General features: G+C 34.0%; 1 protein-coding gene across 2 annotated transcripts; it reads right to left on the bottom strand.

Moving 5' to 3' along the window:
• Positions 1-1,998: 1,998 nt before the first annotated feature.
• LOC132041000 (uncharacterized) lies at positions 1,999-12,927 on the bottom strand. 2 transcript variants are annotated; one of them, XM_059431721.1, is made up of 16 exons: positions 12,727-12,927; positions 11,157-11,519; positions 10,603-10,828; positions 10,285-10,527; positions 10,068-10,183; positions 9,131-9,229; positions 8,891-8,978; positions 8,361-8,590; positions 6,891-7,075; positions 6,555-6,754; positions 4,825-5,163; positions 4,610-4,711; positions 3,473-3,770; positions 2,849-2,997; positions 2,476-2,760; positions 1,999-2,362 (listed from the first exon to the last, which is right to left on the bottom strand). In XM_059431721.1, exons 2-16 carry the CDS (start codon positions 11,444-11,446, stop codon positions 2,153-2,155), a joined length of 3,060 nt encoding a protein of 1,019 aa, XP_059287704.1. In that variant the 5' UTR covers positions 11,447-11,519; positions 12,727-12,927; the 3' UTR covers positions 1,999-2,152. The 2 variants fall into 2 exon arrangements, with proteins under 2 accessions (XP_059287704.1, XP_059287705.1); XM_059431722.1 differs by having other exon boundaries at positions 12,823-12,847.
• Positions 12,928-18,175: the final 5,248 nt, after the last annotated feature.

Here is an 18,175-nt window from a genome sequence, read left to right as displayed (position 1 = left end):
AAATATATTAAGAATATACTTATAATATAAATATACTTAAGTTATAAAATAGGAATTTATAAACTTAGAAAAAACTTAAGTTATATAAGTATATATAATATACATATAACTTAAACATATATATATAAGTTATAAATATATATAGTATACATAAAACTTAAGTTATATAAGTATATATAGTATATATATAACATAAACATATATAAGTTATAAATATATATAGTATACATATAACTTAAACATATATATATATATATATATATATATATATATATATATATTTATATATATATATATATATATATATATATATATATAGTTAATGTATACTATATAAGTTTATATTTCTATTTTATAACTTAAGTATATTTATATTATAAGTATATTCTAAGCATTTATAAATATCTATTAAATATACTTAAGTTATAAATAGAAAGTTATGACTTATATATATATATATATATATGTGTGTGTATATATATATATATATATATATATAGAGAGAGAGAGAGAGAGAGAGATATATATATATAAACATATAGTTATAAACTTATATAACATATATAAACTTTAGTTATAAACTTATATAACATATATAAATATACCTAAAATATACTAAGAAATACTATAATATACAAAAAAACAAAAAAAAAAAGGGTTTTTTTTAAGTTTATAACCGGCCGGTTCCGGTTTCCAATTTTGGAACCGGTTAAACCGGAAACCGGCTGGTTTTCTAACCGGTTGCCGGTCCGGTCCCCTCCCCCCCGGGCTCCGGTGAACCGGAGCAGCCACACCACCGCCACTGCCAGCCCCTTCACCACATCAACCACTCTCTTCCCTCTCTTTCTCTATTTTTCAGAAATGCTATCTATTCTCCTCCCTCACCGCCACTGGTGGCTAATATTACCCCACTATGCCATCATCTTCTCTAGCCTCTCATTTCTCCTTCACCCAGATCTCCACCGTCGTAGCGAGCAGTTGCATGAGTCACCGCCGGTAGCAGTAGCATCAGTCGCCACCGTGGTCTAATAATGAGTTTTATGATGGTTAGAGAGAGGAGATGCGGTGGCTGTTTTGGGGTTGTTTCTAGTGGTTTATTTGGTGTTTTCAATGGTTTTCATGGTCGATTTTCGCTGGTCTCTGTTGGAGCAGTAATGGAGGTTTTTTTACGGTGCTTTCATGGAGTTGTTGTACAGATCTGACCGGCGTTAATAGTTGTTGTATCTGATGCGAGCAACGGCATTCCGGTCGCATCCGGACGGAAACAATCGGATACGGCCGGAGGTGGCTTTCTATTTTTGAATACAATCCGGTGTTGATGACGATGACGGTGACAGCGGTCAGATATGGACGGAAACAACTAGATTTGGTCGGAATCTGACCCGAATTTTATTTCTTGTATTCAGTTTTGAGTGTAATTATTAATTTTATTTCTTGTATACAAATGAATATAGTGAATTTTGAAGTGTATACAAATGAATAGAGTGAAATTTATTTCTTGTATTCAGTTTTTGAGTGTATTCATTAATTTTTTTAGTGCAAAATTCTGTGTTTTGGGGTGTATTTTGAAGGATTTTTTTTGTATACAACCGGTTTTAAATATAATAAAGTGAATACAGTGTAAAAGTAACTACAATGAATACAATTGAGTTGAATACATATGACTTGAATACAACGAAAAAAAAATTTAAATACATTTTTACTCACTGTATTCATGAATATAGGAAATTTTGAATACATGCTGGGGAAGCTATAATGTTTGCTGCACCATGTAATTATGTAAACTGTAGCTATGCTGGATGTTTTAACCCCATATGTTTGCTCTTTATGTAAAATGCCCAAAAATAAACGTTGGGCTAACTACTCAAAAGTTTGGTCATAAGAGGTGCAAATTGTCCAAGATCAAACAAGGATACAATCCCATTACTGGTGAAATGAGAGACATTAGTCCTATTTGCAAAATATATAAATATTTGAAGTGCCTAATGACAAAGCAAAGACAAAAAATTTACAAACTATGATTTCAATGAACCTTTGTCAGAGCTTTTACAAATTCTGTTTCTATCCAGAGAGCTTCTGCTATCAGTTACCTTCTAAATTCTAAAGCCTATCTATACAGACCGACACTAGAAGAGTTCAGTAATCAAATGAGTTATTGATCAACTGATCCATTCGTTAATTCTGAATCATGTTTTTCAGTCTGTTTAATCACAAATTGGTCAATAATCCGTACAGTATTTATGGGATCCTGATTAGGGGAAGCTGCTCTCCATTTGCTTGGGAACTTCCGAAGGTAACTTGGCTCCTGCGGTTGCTTTGGCTCCATATCATAATTAGGATCCAGTTTCCACTCTTTCGGAACCTACAAATTTAACAGATATTAGAGGAATCAACGGATACAGAGTTCAATTCTGGGAATGTATATTCTTTCTTTGACTTTTGTTAACCTGTTTATACTGAAAAGTGGCAAAATACCTTATCAACTGCAAGGGTAAAAAGTTCGAGATCGCCTTTGTTGTTGATATGAAACCGTGTAAATGACTTGTAGTTAGCAATACGGAGTGATGAAAAGGCTTCGTCGAAATGTATATGAAGCCAATTAATGCAAATATATAGGTAGCTTCCGAAAACCAAAGAAACCACCGGAGTAGAAAAGACCCAAAAATAGAGGAAGACGGATGCATAATATATTACAGCACCCCCTCGAGATAGGGAATCCATTCCCTTCTTGCAGATAGTAGTCCTGGTGACTGCCATTACCTGGAAACATGCATCAATAAAGGAAAGATTATGTAACTAAGTGATTTGAGTCGTCATAAAGCAATACCCTTATGGGGCACATTCTTACCTCAGGAACATCAAAAGCAGACATGAGATATTTGATACATGCTGGGTAAAGGCCAAATGTCCATTGTTCTATACGTGCCCTAAGACCCGTTGGGTCTGGAAAATGCTCACTCTCCACAGATTTGTACCATTCATATAAAGTATGATAACCTGGATTACAACATTCAATAGTTAGCAAAGGAGTTCAAAAACATGAAACAAAATTGAGGCTCAGTTAGGTAATCTCTCAAGAATGGCTCAAGTAAAACTCAGTCTTCAATTGAATAGTTAATTAATGGATTCAAGGTCCTCGTATCATTCTAAAAGGATGAAAATTTTGAGCCCTCAGGTCATGGAATCAAATGCCTTGAGTCTGAAAGATGGATCATAAATTCATAACTGAGAAAGGGCATAAGAGGAGGTTCTTATTAGTTAAGAGAAGGTGAAAATGATTATTTCAAAAAGATAGGTGAATTTCATGTTAACTTGGGGCATTTCACCTAAGCTTTAAGATTGTATTCAATAGTCAGTAACTATCACTGAAGTTAAGGCAAAGAGAGAAAACTAAATACAGAATATACGCATGAAATTAAATTAGCTTAAGACAAAACAATCAAACAACAGAAGACAAAATGCAAAATCTCACCAGAAGTCGCAAGTAAGTTATGCCGAATACATGTCTCAATGCCTAATTCCAGCAAGAGCATAAGAATCACAGCTGCAGCAAGGTGTGCAGACACATGAAGAATCCCAATTACTACTTTCTTTTTCCAAGGCACCTTGGATGGCACAAAGGTTATTGCAATTACTAATAGCAGCACTGCGCCAGTCAAGGAGACGTATGAGCGTCCGAATATATACATAAATGTATCCCAAACTGTGCCGAAGAAGGTTCCCATGTGACCCGAAAATGTATCATCCTTGAAAATGTGATCTAGCTGACACTAGAAGCAAATGGGAAATAATCAGTCATATCTATCAAGGCACTAGAACTTTTCTATCTTAGATGAAGACTTTATGACATTCTCAATCAGACTTAAAATGTGAAGTCTCAATCGAAGAGTCTGTTCAGTAATTTAATAAAACATTTAACTGAATATGTTACATGAACACGTGTAAACTCAATGTTATCTTACATAGTCACACATTTGATTTACTTGATTTTTTTTTTTTTTTTTATAAGGATTTACTTGACAATATAAGATCACTTAATGCATAAAAGACACTTAAAATGTTGAAAGCAATAAACACACAACTGAAAATCATCAATCCATAAATTCATATACTGCACCACAATAAATAATTAAATAAATTAAAAAGAATCCATCAGTTCATATTTAAAAGTCAGCTAACTAAACTTTCCCTATTTTAAAAAAAAACAAAGAGTCAACATGTTTAACCCTCTTTTTTTGGAAATGGGACACATTTAACTATTAATGAACACAACCAGATGGTTAATTTAATAAATATTTTAAAAAAATGTATTATAAAGTTAAACAGCACAATACCAAAATACTGTCTAATACATCGAAAGCTTGATAATTTACAGTACATAGAAGGAAACAACTTACTTTTAGTGATAATATCAGACAGTGCAACACAACATTTCCATTACCTAAAACTAAGAGATCTAAATTATTTTGAGATACAACTTCAACTTAAGCTTTCAGATATTAGTTTTATCAAACAGCTCCTAACTGGGAAAACCATGGGGGCAGAGCGGAAAATGATACCTAAAGTAAACCTAAAAAAGAAATACATCAAAAATCAAAAAGGAAGTTACCTGGGGGAACATAGAAAAGGCCAAAGCGAAGTATATGATGCCACCAATAAAATCAAATTGCCAATTTTTCTTCCTAAATTTCAATATATTTCCCAAAGCAATCTGCAAATATTTATAAACATCTTACAACTCATTTTAACAACAAAGCATATTGCAGGCCTTATTTAAGCACCAAATAGTCCGTCTATATAACATAAAGGAGATTGATTACGTACCCTACTTGAATCTTCAAAAGTTGGGTAAGGATTTTTACACTCATAGGATGTTCCATATAATTTGTTGAAATTTTTGAAGACATGTGTTGGGTGCAAAAAAGCACCCCCACAACCATTAACAAGTAAATGCTGGACATAAACTGGTTTATCTGATTTCGATTCAACAAACTGATGGCGCATATAATGATGCACATCCCCAGCAATTCGAAGTCTACATCTCCCTTTTAAATGGTCACGTATCAAGTACGAGACATTCTTTCCAGTAACTTGATCGAAGTACCAATCGAGAAGCCAACTAGGTTCATGTGTCATAATGATCACAGAATCATCCTTACCAACCTGAAATCCATTAATCAGGGTTAAAGTTTTCAACTCTCTAAAGGGGGATTGGTTGGTTTTGGGGTGGGGGTGATAAAGAAGACATGGTAAATGCACAAATTTATAAGAACACAGTAAGTAATGCTTGACGAAACCATAAGCATCTGCTGCTATCTAAATGAACATGATAGGATCATACTCATTCTGCAAACGCCAAATCTATGGATCATTAATTCTCTCCTTATCCAGTACAATCACCATGCTTTTTTCAAAGTATAACTATAAGCTTGAGTTAAAAAAATAAAAAAGAGGAACAGAAAATGACGTTCGAACTGAAACTTCCAAGTTAATATAGACAGTCTTATTAACAGTTTTTACTGGAAAAAAAAAAACATTGTTGAACTCAGTGTCTACCATTGAACTTTAGCAAGACACTGTTAATCATAGTGCTCTAAAATATCTCCTTCAGAGTAGCTGGTACTACTGTTGGAACTGGGCTTAGGATATTCACAAAGAAGCGCAATTAACAAGCTTACCTCCATATTCATTAAAAGGTAGAGGGACAGGTAAAAGAGATTAGCAGTTTAACTATCTTGCTTAACTCAATGTCATTTAAGGACAGCAATATCATTTCCATTTACTTCTTAACATTCACCAAAAAGTACAAGAATGACACACTTAGATGGAGAGGCATAAAATTGTTCCACTTTCGCTTCTTCCTTGTTTAAGACCTAGCTTTTTAAGTACCATAGGAAGTCTAGATATTACTTGTATCCACCTTATATATTTAACCAAAGTACCAAACAAGGTAACTTATTGTACAAATGTCAGGGGAATTCAGATCTAAGCAAAGATGTGACCAAAAAACAAAAGATAGCATGAAAGAGTTAGAGATTTAGTCACTCTTTAACATATTTACATTCCAACAAACTTTGCACAAGAATTTGATCACTTTTGCCAGCCTTCACTCACTGTGAAAGCTAAGGAAAACCTCAATGACAGAGACATAATATGACCTTGGCTGAGAAACAAATCAACTTATATATTTCTTAAATGTGTTGCTGGAAAAGGATATTAACCTAGACCCAAGTATAATTGACTGCAGAATTAAAAACCAGTACCATTGCTGATTTATACATGTGAGTAATTACCATCTACCATTACTCATTTTAGCAATGTGAAAAAGATTATCTACCACAAGAACTTTTTTTAAATCATTATCATTTACCATATTAACCTCTTGGTTCAGGATGTTTTGCAACAATTAACAGCCAATATCTGCACAAAAATGTTATGTCCAGTTAAGTAGAACTATATTTGAACAAGTAGGACAAATTTTGGCACACCTAGCGACATGGCTGACTCATAAAATGCAACAGGACAACCATAGGTAGAAAGTACTAATAAGATACCTTGTCCCTTATTAATTCTGAGAAGAACTTGAACTGGTATACATCAATATCAGAATGCAGAGCAAGATCAAGACCAAATATCCACCACCCTTTCGGAAGCTGCAAGGCAAAATAGCTTTTCTTTTGAGGCATAAACCACCCACCCAACCAGCTCTTGTGACAAATGTACCTCATGAAAGTCTGAAGTCCATCAAACCAATCTGCAGAAGTACACAAAAAGGACTTTGAACTAAAGCAACAAACAAAACCCTAATAGAACATGAAGAGATCAATACAACTCTCCTAGAAAGACAGGAGTATAAGCCCACAGGGCACAGGCTTAGGAACTAAACTAACCATGATTTCCGGGGATAACAAAACACTGAGGTCCATCATACTGCCTGAGTTCAGTCACCCCGGAAGGTAATTCAGGCTTGTTAACGGCAATATGGTCTTCCCTATACCAGATTGGAGGCTGAAGAGCATATTCAAAGGGACGAAAAAGGCGCCTCTCATATGTAAAAGCTGATGGGTTCGGATACCTGCATGAAAGCCAAAAAAAGAGTATCACTTAACACAGTTTGAACACTATTATACTTCCAAGTTCTAAGCTCTGAAACTTAAAGAAGAAAAATGTCTAGGTCAATTTGGCGTCTCTGCCAAATTGATATGCCAAAGAACTGATGTTTTAGAGAGAAGAGTCCATCTTGGTAACATCCCATAAGCATGATTAGACAGCACATCTATGCATTCAATGAAGAGGAAAAGAAATTGCTTTTCACACTAATTATATTCAAATGGTTGCCCTGGGATTGGTGTCAGCATTGAGATGATGCCTATTCATTTTCAGACATTTCTTCACAATGATTTCAAGCATCAAATATTGACATGTTAATGTATTCTGTTAAACCATTTTAAGTAAATAAAGTATTTGTTGCAAATGCAAAGTGTATCTTCTTATAGCGTGAAAGTTAAGAAATGAACTGACTCAATGATTTAGACTGGAAAATTGTAGGCACATAATAATCCCTGCTTTGTATAACATCATCAAAGACAACAGAGCACCTTATCATTACCACAAAAGTCATCAAACCTGACAAGAGACCACAGCCACAAAATATAGAAGATGATATCAACATTTTAGCACAAGTCTCCCAAGGCAGCCATCAGCGCTAGGATACACAACAAAGCACACCATATCAACACACACACACACGCATACGCGCGCGCGCGCACACACACATATATATTCCTCGATCGAACAAAAGCCTTTTGATCCTATAAAAAAAGGCGTACTCATTGTGGTCGTCCCTCAGCCTCCCGCACCCATATTCCTAACCATCCCTGGAAGGAGAATAAGGATAGCTAGTCACGGACGATTTTCTCACCTACATGGGGTGGGGGGGGGGGGGGGTGTGTGTGTGTATGTATTAGGTGGATCAACAAGTTGACATTAATAGCTCAAATCACCAGCTTCAACAATTATTTTTCATGTCTGGATAACTCTATTTCAACACGTGGAAGTTCTTTCACCAACTTGGTAAGTGGACAGAATAAGTGAATTCACAGAAGTAAATCCAGAAAGTATCAGTTGAGGAAGAATATTAGGAAACCGCAGAAATGCACAAGATTTTAATCCTAGCTATTTAGAAGATATCTAATAGAGGACTCAAATGATATGGGAACTAACCATAGTTGGGTAATAAGTATGCTTTAACTCATAAGGCGATGCTTTATGAGCCAAAATTGCATAAATTACAATTTACATGCAATTCCTCATGTAGAATGCACAAAACACTAATGCTATAAAGAAAACTTTGAGCTTACGCAAGGTCACCACCAATAAGAAGCAGGCGTCCACGTGGTAGTGTAAGCATGGAACCTTTATTTTGGACGTGGATTGAAGGTTGAGCAAGAAGGCGTGCCACACTGTAGGAAGAATTTCCGCCATCCCCAGTATCAGCCATGAAATCAAACCAGATACCTTCCTCTTCACTAAACTGGTCATACAAAAGATCCTCCTGCTTAGCTCCATCTTCAACCTTGCTCATAGCAGCCTGACAATGGGAAAGATAGATTATGTTAAGGTGAGCCTAACTTATATCCTCTTACACAATCATTATTTCTCAGTGCACATTTCATTATAGGAAAATATAAAATCCACTTTGACCTCTGCCTACACTTATCATTCTCTGTAAACGAAGGAAATGCTTTACTAAAAGTAGGAGGAAACATATATCCTTGATCCTCTGAAAAGTCAAGGATCTTGCAACAGTATCTTATAATATTTTTACAAGGAGAAATATCACACTGAAAGTTGAATATTTTTAGCATGAACCCAGAGCATCATTATGTACCTGCATCATGCGCATATCAAAACGCCCAACAAATACAGTTACCGAGACCAGGAGGTCAAACACTGTCTTGAATAAATCAGCAGATGTCCTGTAATTGCGGTAATAATGATGTTATATAAGGAGGTTTTACTCAAAAAAAATGATGTTATATAAGGAGGTTTAATGAACTTTCTTCCCTAAAGAATTGTGGTGCCACTGGTTGAAGAAAGAGTCAAAAAGAGATGCAAGTAAAGAATGTACCCTGAATACCAAGGAACCATATCCAAAAACTCTGGTTTCAACTGCTTTTTCTTCAATTTCTCAAACTCCTTCAGTGATAAAGGGCGTGATAGAGCCCATCTGTTGATAATTACACATTAATCTGTTAGAGAACAAAAACAAGACCTTGGAATATTACATAAGGCTGATAGTGCAATGGTGCTAACAATCTCCTCTATGCAGGCAAATTAACAGAGTAAGGTTTAAAACTGATCAAAACTTAAGCCTTCAAAATACTTAATATGCTTAACACCTTCTGTGCTTCATAGAACCAACCAGGTATAACATTTAAAGCATAAGAAATATGATGATCAGCCAGGAATTAACAAATTATATTAGGAAGACTGGCCAATTGCATTTTTAAATAAGCATAACATGTCGCATTTACTAGTGACGCTAGAAAAACATTTGAGGTTTTCCTCTTTTTTTTTTTTTTTTTTTTTTTTTTTGGAGAAAGTAACAGTCATTTGAGGTTTTCCTCTTTAAACGATATAACATCAACAATGCCCATATTGGAGAGAAGCTAACCCTAGGGGATGGAAAGCTTAATCCTTACATCCATTATGGAACATTCGCTAATTGACTAGTAAGTAGATTTTGACAGCATATATAATCCACAATATATAATCTATTACCTAAGTAATTCTAGCACAAAAGATAAGCATATTTTCCAGAACCAGACTACCCAAAATGTTTATATTCAGATCTAAAGCCCTTATATTCAGATCTTAAAGCCCCGCTGTCGGATCCTCCAAAAGTAGTGCATTTTTGGAGGATGGGTTCGGCAACATTTTAGGAGAGTCCGAGCAACATAGTCGTCCACATCCCCCTTGACAGGGAAAGAGAAACAATCCACATCCCCCTTGACAGGGAAAGAGAAACAATCTCTAACATGTGAACAAAAAATTGAGTTACTCACCCTGATGACCTTTCCACAACGTAATTTGCCATATAGAGGCCAATAAAAGTGGCCCACAATGAATAGATTGGAGAAATTTCATCTGATGATTCTGCACATGAGCCGCCGCAAGTCAACTGGAAAGGTGAAATCAAAAAGTGAAAAGAAAAATAGCAGCATAAGATCCTCTATCTCTCAGCCGGGAAGTATAAAACATTTAATTCATCAGAGATAATACCTCTCCATAGATGACCCATTTAGACAAGAATGGGTAATCACTAGCAGACCCAACTGGAGCAAACCAAGATTTGCAAACTTGATCTTTAAATTCAGTCATGCGGATGAATTTCGCAAGCCATGTGTTTCCCTCTCCCTTATTCCACAGCGAAAACCATGAATTCCGCCAGTCAAATGTCTTTTCCCTTACTATGGCGAGGTTCCCACAGTGGCTATAGAAAACACAGCAGGCTATACTTATAACCTAAGAGATGATGAAGCAATAAGATAAGGACCGCAGTAACCTTATGTTAGCTTAAGATGCATTCTTGAAACTTACAGCACAATTTTGAAAGATTTTCATAATCTCAGGCCTCTTTCCCGCCACACGAGCAACGAGTCCAAGATACCAAAGCCCGAGAAATATAACATGGAAAACAAGAAGAAACAAAATGGATGAGATGTATAATGTCAGAAACAAAGAGAGGTTCATCCTGAGATCTACTCCCATCGATTGAAAACTTGGAAGGTGGTATATAGCTGCCACTAATATCCAGGTAATGTACCTGCAAATGGAATTTCTCTATTAGCAATTTTCGTTAGCCAGATTTCACTCACAAATGAGTTATTCCCTCTTATGTGACACTCTTTGCTTTTTAGTCAGTCCCAAAAAGAACGACACTTTTCTATATTTAGTAGCAATTTAACTTCAAACTTCCCATTTTACCCTTAATGAGATGAGTTATAGCCACACAAATATCGATGGCTAATTTAGACCACAAGTTTCAAAAGTATTCCTCTTCCTTTCTATCTCAAACTCTGTGCCCAGTCAAACACCTTCACATAAATTGGGACGGAGGAGTATTACAACATAAATAGAAATACATGACTTACCAGCGACTGAAATTTGAATAACTTGGTTTGATTGTTTTCCCAATAAATGGAGACGAAAAGAAGTAAAAGAATCCGAGCAAACAAGCATACATAGACCACCACTTGATATCGAACTTCTGAATAAGTGAGTGCATGTTATCTGATGATATGAAAAACAAGCATCCCACAACTACTGCAATCACAAAATGACGTGAATGCTCGTGTGGGTAAGGATATGAGTGAAAGATTGTCCTGACTGTCTCCATTTTTAAAGTATCAAGAATACCACTCGGCTGCTTATCCAACCCCATTGAGCAGCCTAGGCTTAACGCCACCTTACTTGATAAAAATTCTTGCTGATAAATTCTAGTTCCCAAGAACCAACTGCAAAACAGAGAACTATACTTAAAAGTTGGATTTAAATCCAAATAATTGTGACCAAAGCATGCATTGGGCTGAAAATTTCATACATTGTCCCTATTACAAGTCAATTAGCCACAAGAAACAAAGGGAAGAGGTGGAAGAAAGGATTAACTGTTGCCCAACTTCGGGGATTTTCATGAGGGGTTCAAGCTTGATCTAAAAGGTAAATATACGAAGAAGTCGGGGTTCAACACCTACTATATATACACAAAATAAAATAATTTTAAGTTTGAAAATACCTTGTATTTTTTTCGCATAAAAATTCGGATGAACCCCCTGGATATAAGCTGGCTCCGCCCCTGGCCCAACTCAATCAAAACGTCTCAACCCATAGAAGTTGAGATTAGTGATAAGAATCCTCTATATGTTCAGCTCTATTTGGGTCCATTTTATTCCAATACTGGTAACTAACTTGTTTGTTAAGTCATATTAGGGATTCTCTAGAACTAGAAGTACTCTAAAACTCACCCTTATCCACACCTGAACCTAAATGTAAGTGTAACAACAAAAATTAACAGTTTTTCCCAATTGCAAAATATTCTATGAATTTAGAAGGAAACTGCTCCATAATCCTTAACCCTAGCCCTACCCCAAAAATTGATTCTCTGCAGTACTAAAGATCACTTTTTTTTTATAACCATGGTGTTCCGCTCAGACCTCGACTAATCCAACCGGATACCTACTACCCCACCATCACAATACCTAAGAATCCCCACCGCGCGAACACAGACAATAAGAAATCATCTAGTTTTTTGTGCCTCAGTCAGTAATTAAATATGAGAGCTCATGGTTCTCAATCCACTTCATTGATCACTAGACAACACCATTGGGTGCACCAAAGATCACATTAATTGAACTAGTCTTAAAGATAACCCACTAATAATTTATCAAGAAACCACAAAGATTCAAAATTTACTGAAAAGGAAAAGAATCCAACCCCTATTTTCACAAAAAAAGCCACAACCAATACAAATTCAGTGATTCTTTATCCAAAACAAGCTAGGGTTCCCTGAAAAAAGAAATCTTTGGCTACATAACTTCCACATTAAGGTTCAAACTTGTGAAAAAATGAAAGAGCAAATCAAACAATACCATCAATATAACTACCAAAACTGAGAAATACCCACAATTCTACAAACAAAAATAAGAAGAGAAATGAAAATGGTACCTCAATTAAGAAATTAAAACTGGATATAAAGAGAGAGAAACAACTAGGTCTCTATATGTGTGTATATATATATATGTGGAGTAATTTAGTGTATACTTGCATATATGATTGGATTAAGGAACCGACTCAGCATGTTTATCTGAGGATGTCTTGCAAGAAACCTGTTTTTTTTTTTTTTTTTAACAGAATATTCGTCTTGACTTTTTTTATGAGACAAAAGAGGACAAACTGAACAAGTTACAGAAAATTTTATGAGGGGTGTATTTAATTTTTAACCGACTGTCGTTGTTGTAATGATGATTATGATGGGAGTTGGAATTGTAAAACATGCAATTTATTTCCTGGTTGGATTGAATGTTGTCAGTTTGTTGTTGATACAAGTGGCAAAAGGAAATGTTTTTTGCACTCTTGCTGTCTTGAATCTTTGTCAATTTGCCGTTTAATCACCCTTAATTTTGATTGAATGCAAAGGTTTTACTTTAAGGCATGTTTTAAGAGTCAAATTCAACCATCCACGTTAGGGTGTTCACGGAAAATCGAAAAATCAAATTAAATCGAAGAAAATTTGATATTTTTTGGTTTGATTTGATTTTGGTTTTTCATTTTATAAACCGATAAAATTTGATTTGATTTTGATTTTAAGCAAAATAACCTAACCAAGCCGACAATAGAAATATCTATCTATCTAAAAATTATAGATGCAATATATATATATATATATATATATATATATATATATATATATATATATATATATATATATATATACACACACACACTTTCATAGAAAAAGTTCGAAATTTTACGATATTAATCTTTTGCACTCTTGATTCATAATCTATGTTTTGGCCTTTATAGTAATCCAATTTTTGTATTTACTTTCTAGTTTGATTTGTTATTTTTATTTTGATAATTCTAAGAATTCATTTCTTGTTCAAAATAACTTATTTTTGAGTCCTTTAATTATTCATCAAGATATCTTGATATATCACTACTAGATCTTTAATTTACTGCACAAAAAAAAAATTCATTGTAAGAATGTTCCTTGAAAATGGCTAAATTCTTAGCCAATGCACACAAATTTTTGAAAAAAGTACATATATAATTTGATTAGGTTTATATTTCATTCTTTTCTCAAATAGGAGTAATTAATTTGGTAGTGTTATGCTAGAAAATAGTCAATTTAATATGTACTTGAACGTCTATTGTCATATATTTAAATAAAAACCGACAAACCCGACGAAGCAATGAAAAACTGACTTAATTGATTTGATTTGATTCTAACATTTGAAAAACCGACTAAGTTGATTTGATCATCTTTTACAGGATAACCGAGTCAAACTGAATCATGAACACACCTATTCCACGTGTATGAAAGAACATTTGGTTGGATTGGATTTTTATGTCTAAGTGATGTAGGATAACAACAACAACAATATAATCACTTTGATTCCATGGGAGCTGGATGGATGTCATTTGCAGAGCCTGCGGACCTCATGTAGAGATAAGCAAGCAAGCTTTCCGATATACCTTCGGCTAAAGAAAAACATTTCAAAGTAGTTTGAAAAAAGGAATATTGAAATGAAAGCAGTAACAACAACAAAATATACAAGAGGGGTTGCTCAGATAATAAGCACCCACCTCCAACTCAATGTTATGAGTTAAAGTCCACTAACAAAAAGGAAGCCCTTGGAGAGGGATAAAAAAAGGGAAAAGGTGCAAATATCTCAAACTTTGCGATTTAGAAAGCAGACATACCCCCCGTTACAAAACCCGTGTATATATACCCCTGAGATTACAAAATGGTGCAAATATACCCTTTTTGTTGACGAATTTTTTTTTTAAAATCATTTAGGTTCGTTTTTAATTAAAAAAAATGCCACGTGACTTTAAAGCCACATGGTAATTTTTTTTTTCAAAAGCTGTGTCCGGGTTCGCTTAAAAAAATATCTTCGCGACTTTTAAAGAAAATAAGCCACCCATTTTTAAAAAACAAAAAGGCACTACCCACCAGGAAAAAAATTTACTATGTAGCTTTAGAAAAGTATGTCTACTCAAAAAAAAAAATGGGTAGACTTTTTTTAAGGCACGTGACATTTTTTTAATTAAAAATAACCTAAATATTTTTTTTTTTAAAATCTCGTTAGCGAAAATGACATATTTGCACCATTTTGTAACGGTAGTGAGATATATTTGCACTCATTTTCAGAATGACAGAGATATATACATCATTTTCAGAATTTAAAGCGTATATCTACTCTAAATCGCAAAATTAACGAGTATATTTGCACCTTTGCCCTAAAAAAAGTTACTTGTACATAGCCTTTAGAAGAAAGAGCAATAACAACACCAACAAAATAATGCCATAATCAACGCACAAAAGTACGGGTAATAATAAAAATTGAAGAATACGAAACAACTAAGGTAGTTCTAATACTACTAGTGATGACTCAACCATGTTATCTGAGGATGTCTGCAAGAAACCTTTTCTTTTGTTTTTTCACGGAACCTGCACAGCATATTCCTCTGACTTTTTTTGAGACAAAAGAGGACAAATTGACTAAGCTACAGAAATTTTATGAGGGTGTCTTTAATTTTTAACTACCATCATTGTGATGATAATGATGGGAGTTGAGAATTGGAAAGTTTATGCAGAATTTATTTCCTCTTTGGTGCTTGTGATTGAAGACCGTTGGATTAAATAATATTGCCAGTTCGTTGTTATTGATACAAGTGGCAAAAGGAAATGTTTTTGCACTCTTGTTGTCTTGAATCTTTGCCAATTTGTGATTTATTCCCCTTACTTTTGATTGAAAGCAAAGTTTCCCTTTAAAAATGTTAAGAGTCAAATTCAACCCTTCAATTTACTGAATTTATATAATGTCAATAATATGCAATAGAGAATATATGTTTTTTAAAAAGTTTCAGCCTTCATTTAATGTACTTGAAATTCCGTTTATTCAGTAATATGGTGATTTTTGTTTAATCATCTGATAACCGAAACTCACTAACCCAACTAATTCAGATTCACGCCACGTAGGACCATTTAGGGGTAAACGCTCCCAATTAGAAAATTCTCCATTACCATGGCTCGAATTCGAGATCTCAATTACGAGCAAAGGGATCCTATCTATCCTGCCGCATCCCTTGGTAGTATAATATGATATCGTATTGATGATTTTATCATTTCTTAATTTTAGTATCGGCATCATTTGTGATTTTTTTTTTTTTTTTTTTTTTTTTTGCTTTTGCATACACCTCTGAAACCATCCAATGTATGAGAGGACATTTGATTATATTAAGGGAGTGCTTCCTCCTTAAATGGATCTTACGTAGCGTAAATCTAAATTAATCGAGACTCCAATACAAATATCAGACATCAGAGGAGAAACAAAAAAAATTACTTTGACCAAGTTTCGCTTTCTTCGATCAGAATTTTACATTGTTATTAAATGAGAAAGATAGGAAAACATAGTAATGATGCAACTTTTTAACTCTCATACTTGATTTTAACAAAAGGAATATAAGAAGAGCTAGCGAACAAATTGTGATGATTTAAGATAACCAACCTAGAATACATAGATGAAATAATAAAATTTTATAAATTGAGAAAACTTTAGCATCTGCAGGCTATAGAAACGGTTGGAAAGAGTGCACGCATATGGGGCTCTAAAAGTTCATTAGGACAAATACAATAATTTTAGTAATTAATGTTCAACCTATTTTCTACTATATAAGTATACGTAACTTTCATTATACGTGTTTTTTTTTTTTTTCTATTGAACAACAAAACGTGACTTGCTATCGATTAGTAATCCAATTGCAGTTCTTTTTAGCATAGATTTACATATTCATTCAGAGGCCTTCTTGTCGTTGACACAATATATATATTCGTAAATCGCAATTTCACCGTTTCGAATTTTAGAGCCTTTTGTTAAGTTAGTTTGTTTGCCGCAATTCCCAATAATTTAATGTTTAAAAGGCAACGTATATACAACCTTTTTCACAACTTAATTAATCATGACATTCTCGACTATCTTAACTCATAGATATTCAAAGTCTTCTTGAGAATCTATTGAAGTAATTAAGATATTCAAAGACTCCCGGAGAATCTACTAAGTAAAGGTTCATGATTGTAATCATAGCTAAGTAAAGTTGCATTGAACTTTCTCTGTTTGTTATGATAAATGAGTTGGCCCTTTTGTCTCAAGTAAATTCCTTTTCTGATCATTATGTGTTCACTAATTAATACTTTTAGTGACAAAAGTCGCAAATTAAAAAGGAACATAAAGGCTCCATTGCGTCCACTACAATCCATGCTCCTCTTTTCTCCCCAACCCCTTCACTAAAAACACGACATTTATTAAGGAAAAGGAAAGGATGACTTTGGAGCGATAAAGTTGCTACTTTCATAAGTTAGGACAACAACGTTGGAAAACATGATAAAAAGGAAATATTTAATTAATATTATTAAATTGCTACTATTGGAGGGTGTTTGGCTAAGCTTATAAGTTGGTCATACTGACTTATAAACACCTTTTAGCTTATTTATGTATTTGGGTAAACACTAAAGTTCTTATCCCCAATTTATGGCTTTTCAGCGTATAAGCATTTTACTATTTTATCCTAGTATTTTAACTAATTCCCAAAATATCTTTCCCAAAACAAAACTCCTAACTTCCTCGATCTTCACTTCGTATCTGTCCTTTCTCCTTTTCTTTGACGGATACTTTTAAATTTATAATTTTTTTGCAAAAAATTAAGGTATTTTAGTCATTCTAACAAAAAATAGCTTACCAACAGTTTTTTTACCATACAAATCAACTGCTTATTAATAGTTTACGCACTTCTATCCAAACACGTAACTGTTTATTTATAAAATTCGTTTAAACATTTCAACATGCTTTCAACACTTGAAGCTTATCAACTATTTACAATCAATTAACTCAAAATGGGTCTTAGCAAGATGGCTAAAATGACAATTCATCTTCTTCTTTTTTTCAAACTTTTTTAGTACATCAGAGGAAGGGGAAGGAGATGCTGGACTTGCCCAAAAAATTTGTCAGAGGCTTTTGTGTTCTCCAAACTGACTTCTGTTGGGCCGTCAACATTGATAACTCTGGAAGGTAAAATAAGAAACTCAACTATTTCCCTTATCAACAAGCCTGCTACTTTCTATCCAATAAAATAAATTTGACTAGGCAACCAACAATTTTGTTTACTCAATTTTACAGAATGAAAGGAGATTCAATTGCATTAGCAACAAGCAAGTTGAACAAGACTAGATGGTCGTCCAAATTTGTTTAGCAGGAACATAATCAACTAACTAAGGAATAATGTAAGTTGATGGTCATCTTAACTCTAACCAATGTTGATGTATACGCGCGTTAAGATGTTTTTGTGTGTGTATTATATATATGTGTGTTTTCCTATTGAAGATCATTAGCTA

This window comes from Lycium ferocissimum, chromosome 12, assembly GCF_029784015.1.
Source record: "Lycium ferocissimum isolate CSIRO_LF1 chromosome 12, AGI_CSIRO_Lferr_CH_V1, whole genome shotgun sequence".
NCBI lineage: Eukaryota > Viridiplantae > Streptophyta > Magnoliopsida > Solanales > Solanaceae > Lycium > Lycium ferocissimum.
This window is presented reverse-complemented; position numbering and strand designations above follow the sequence as displayed.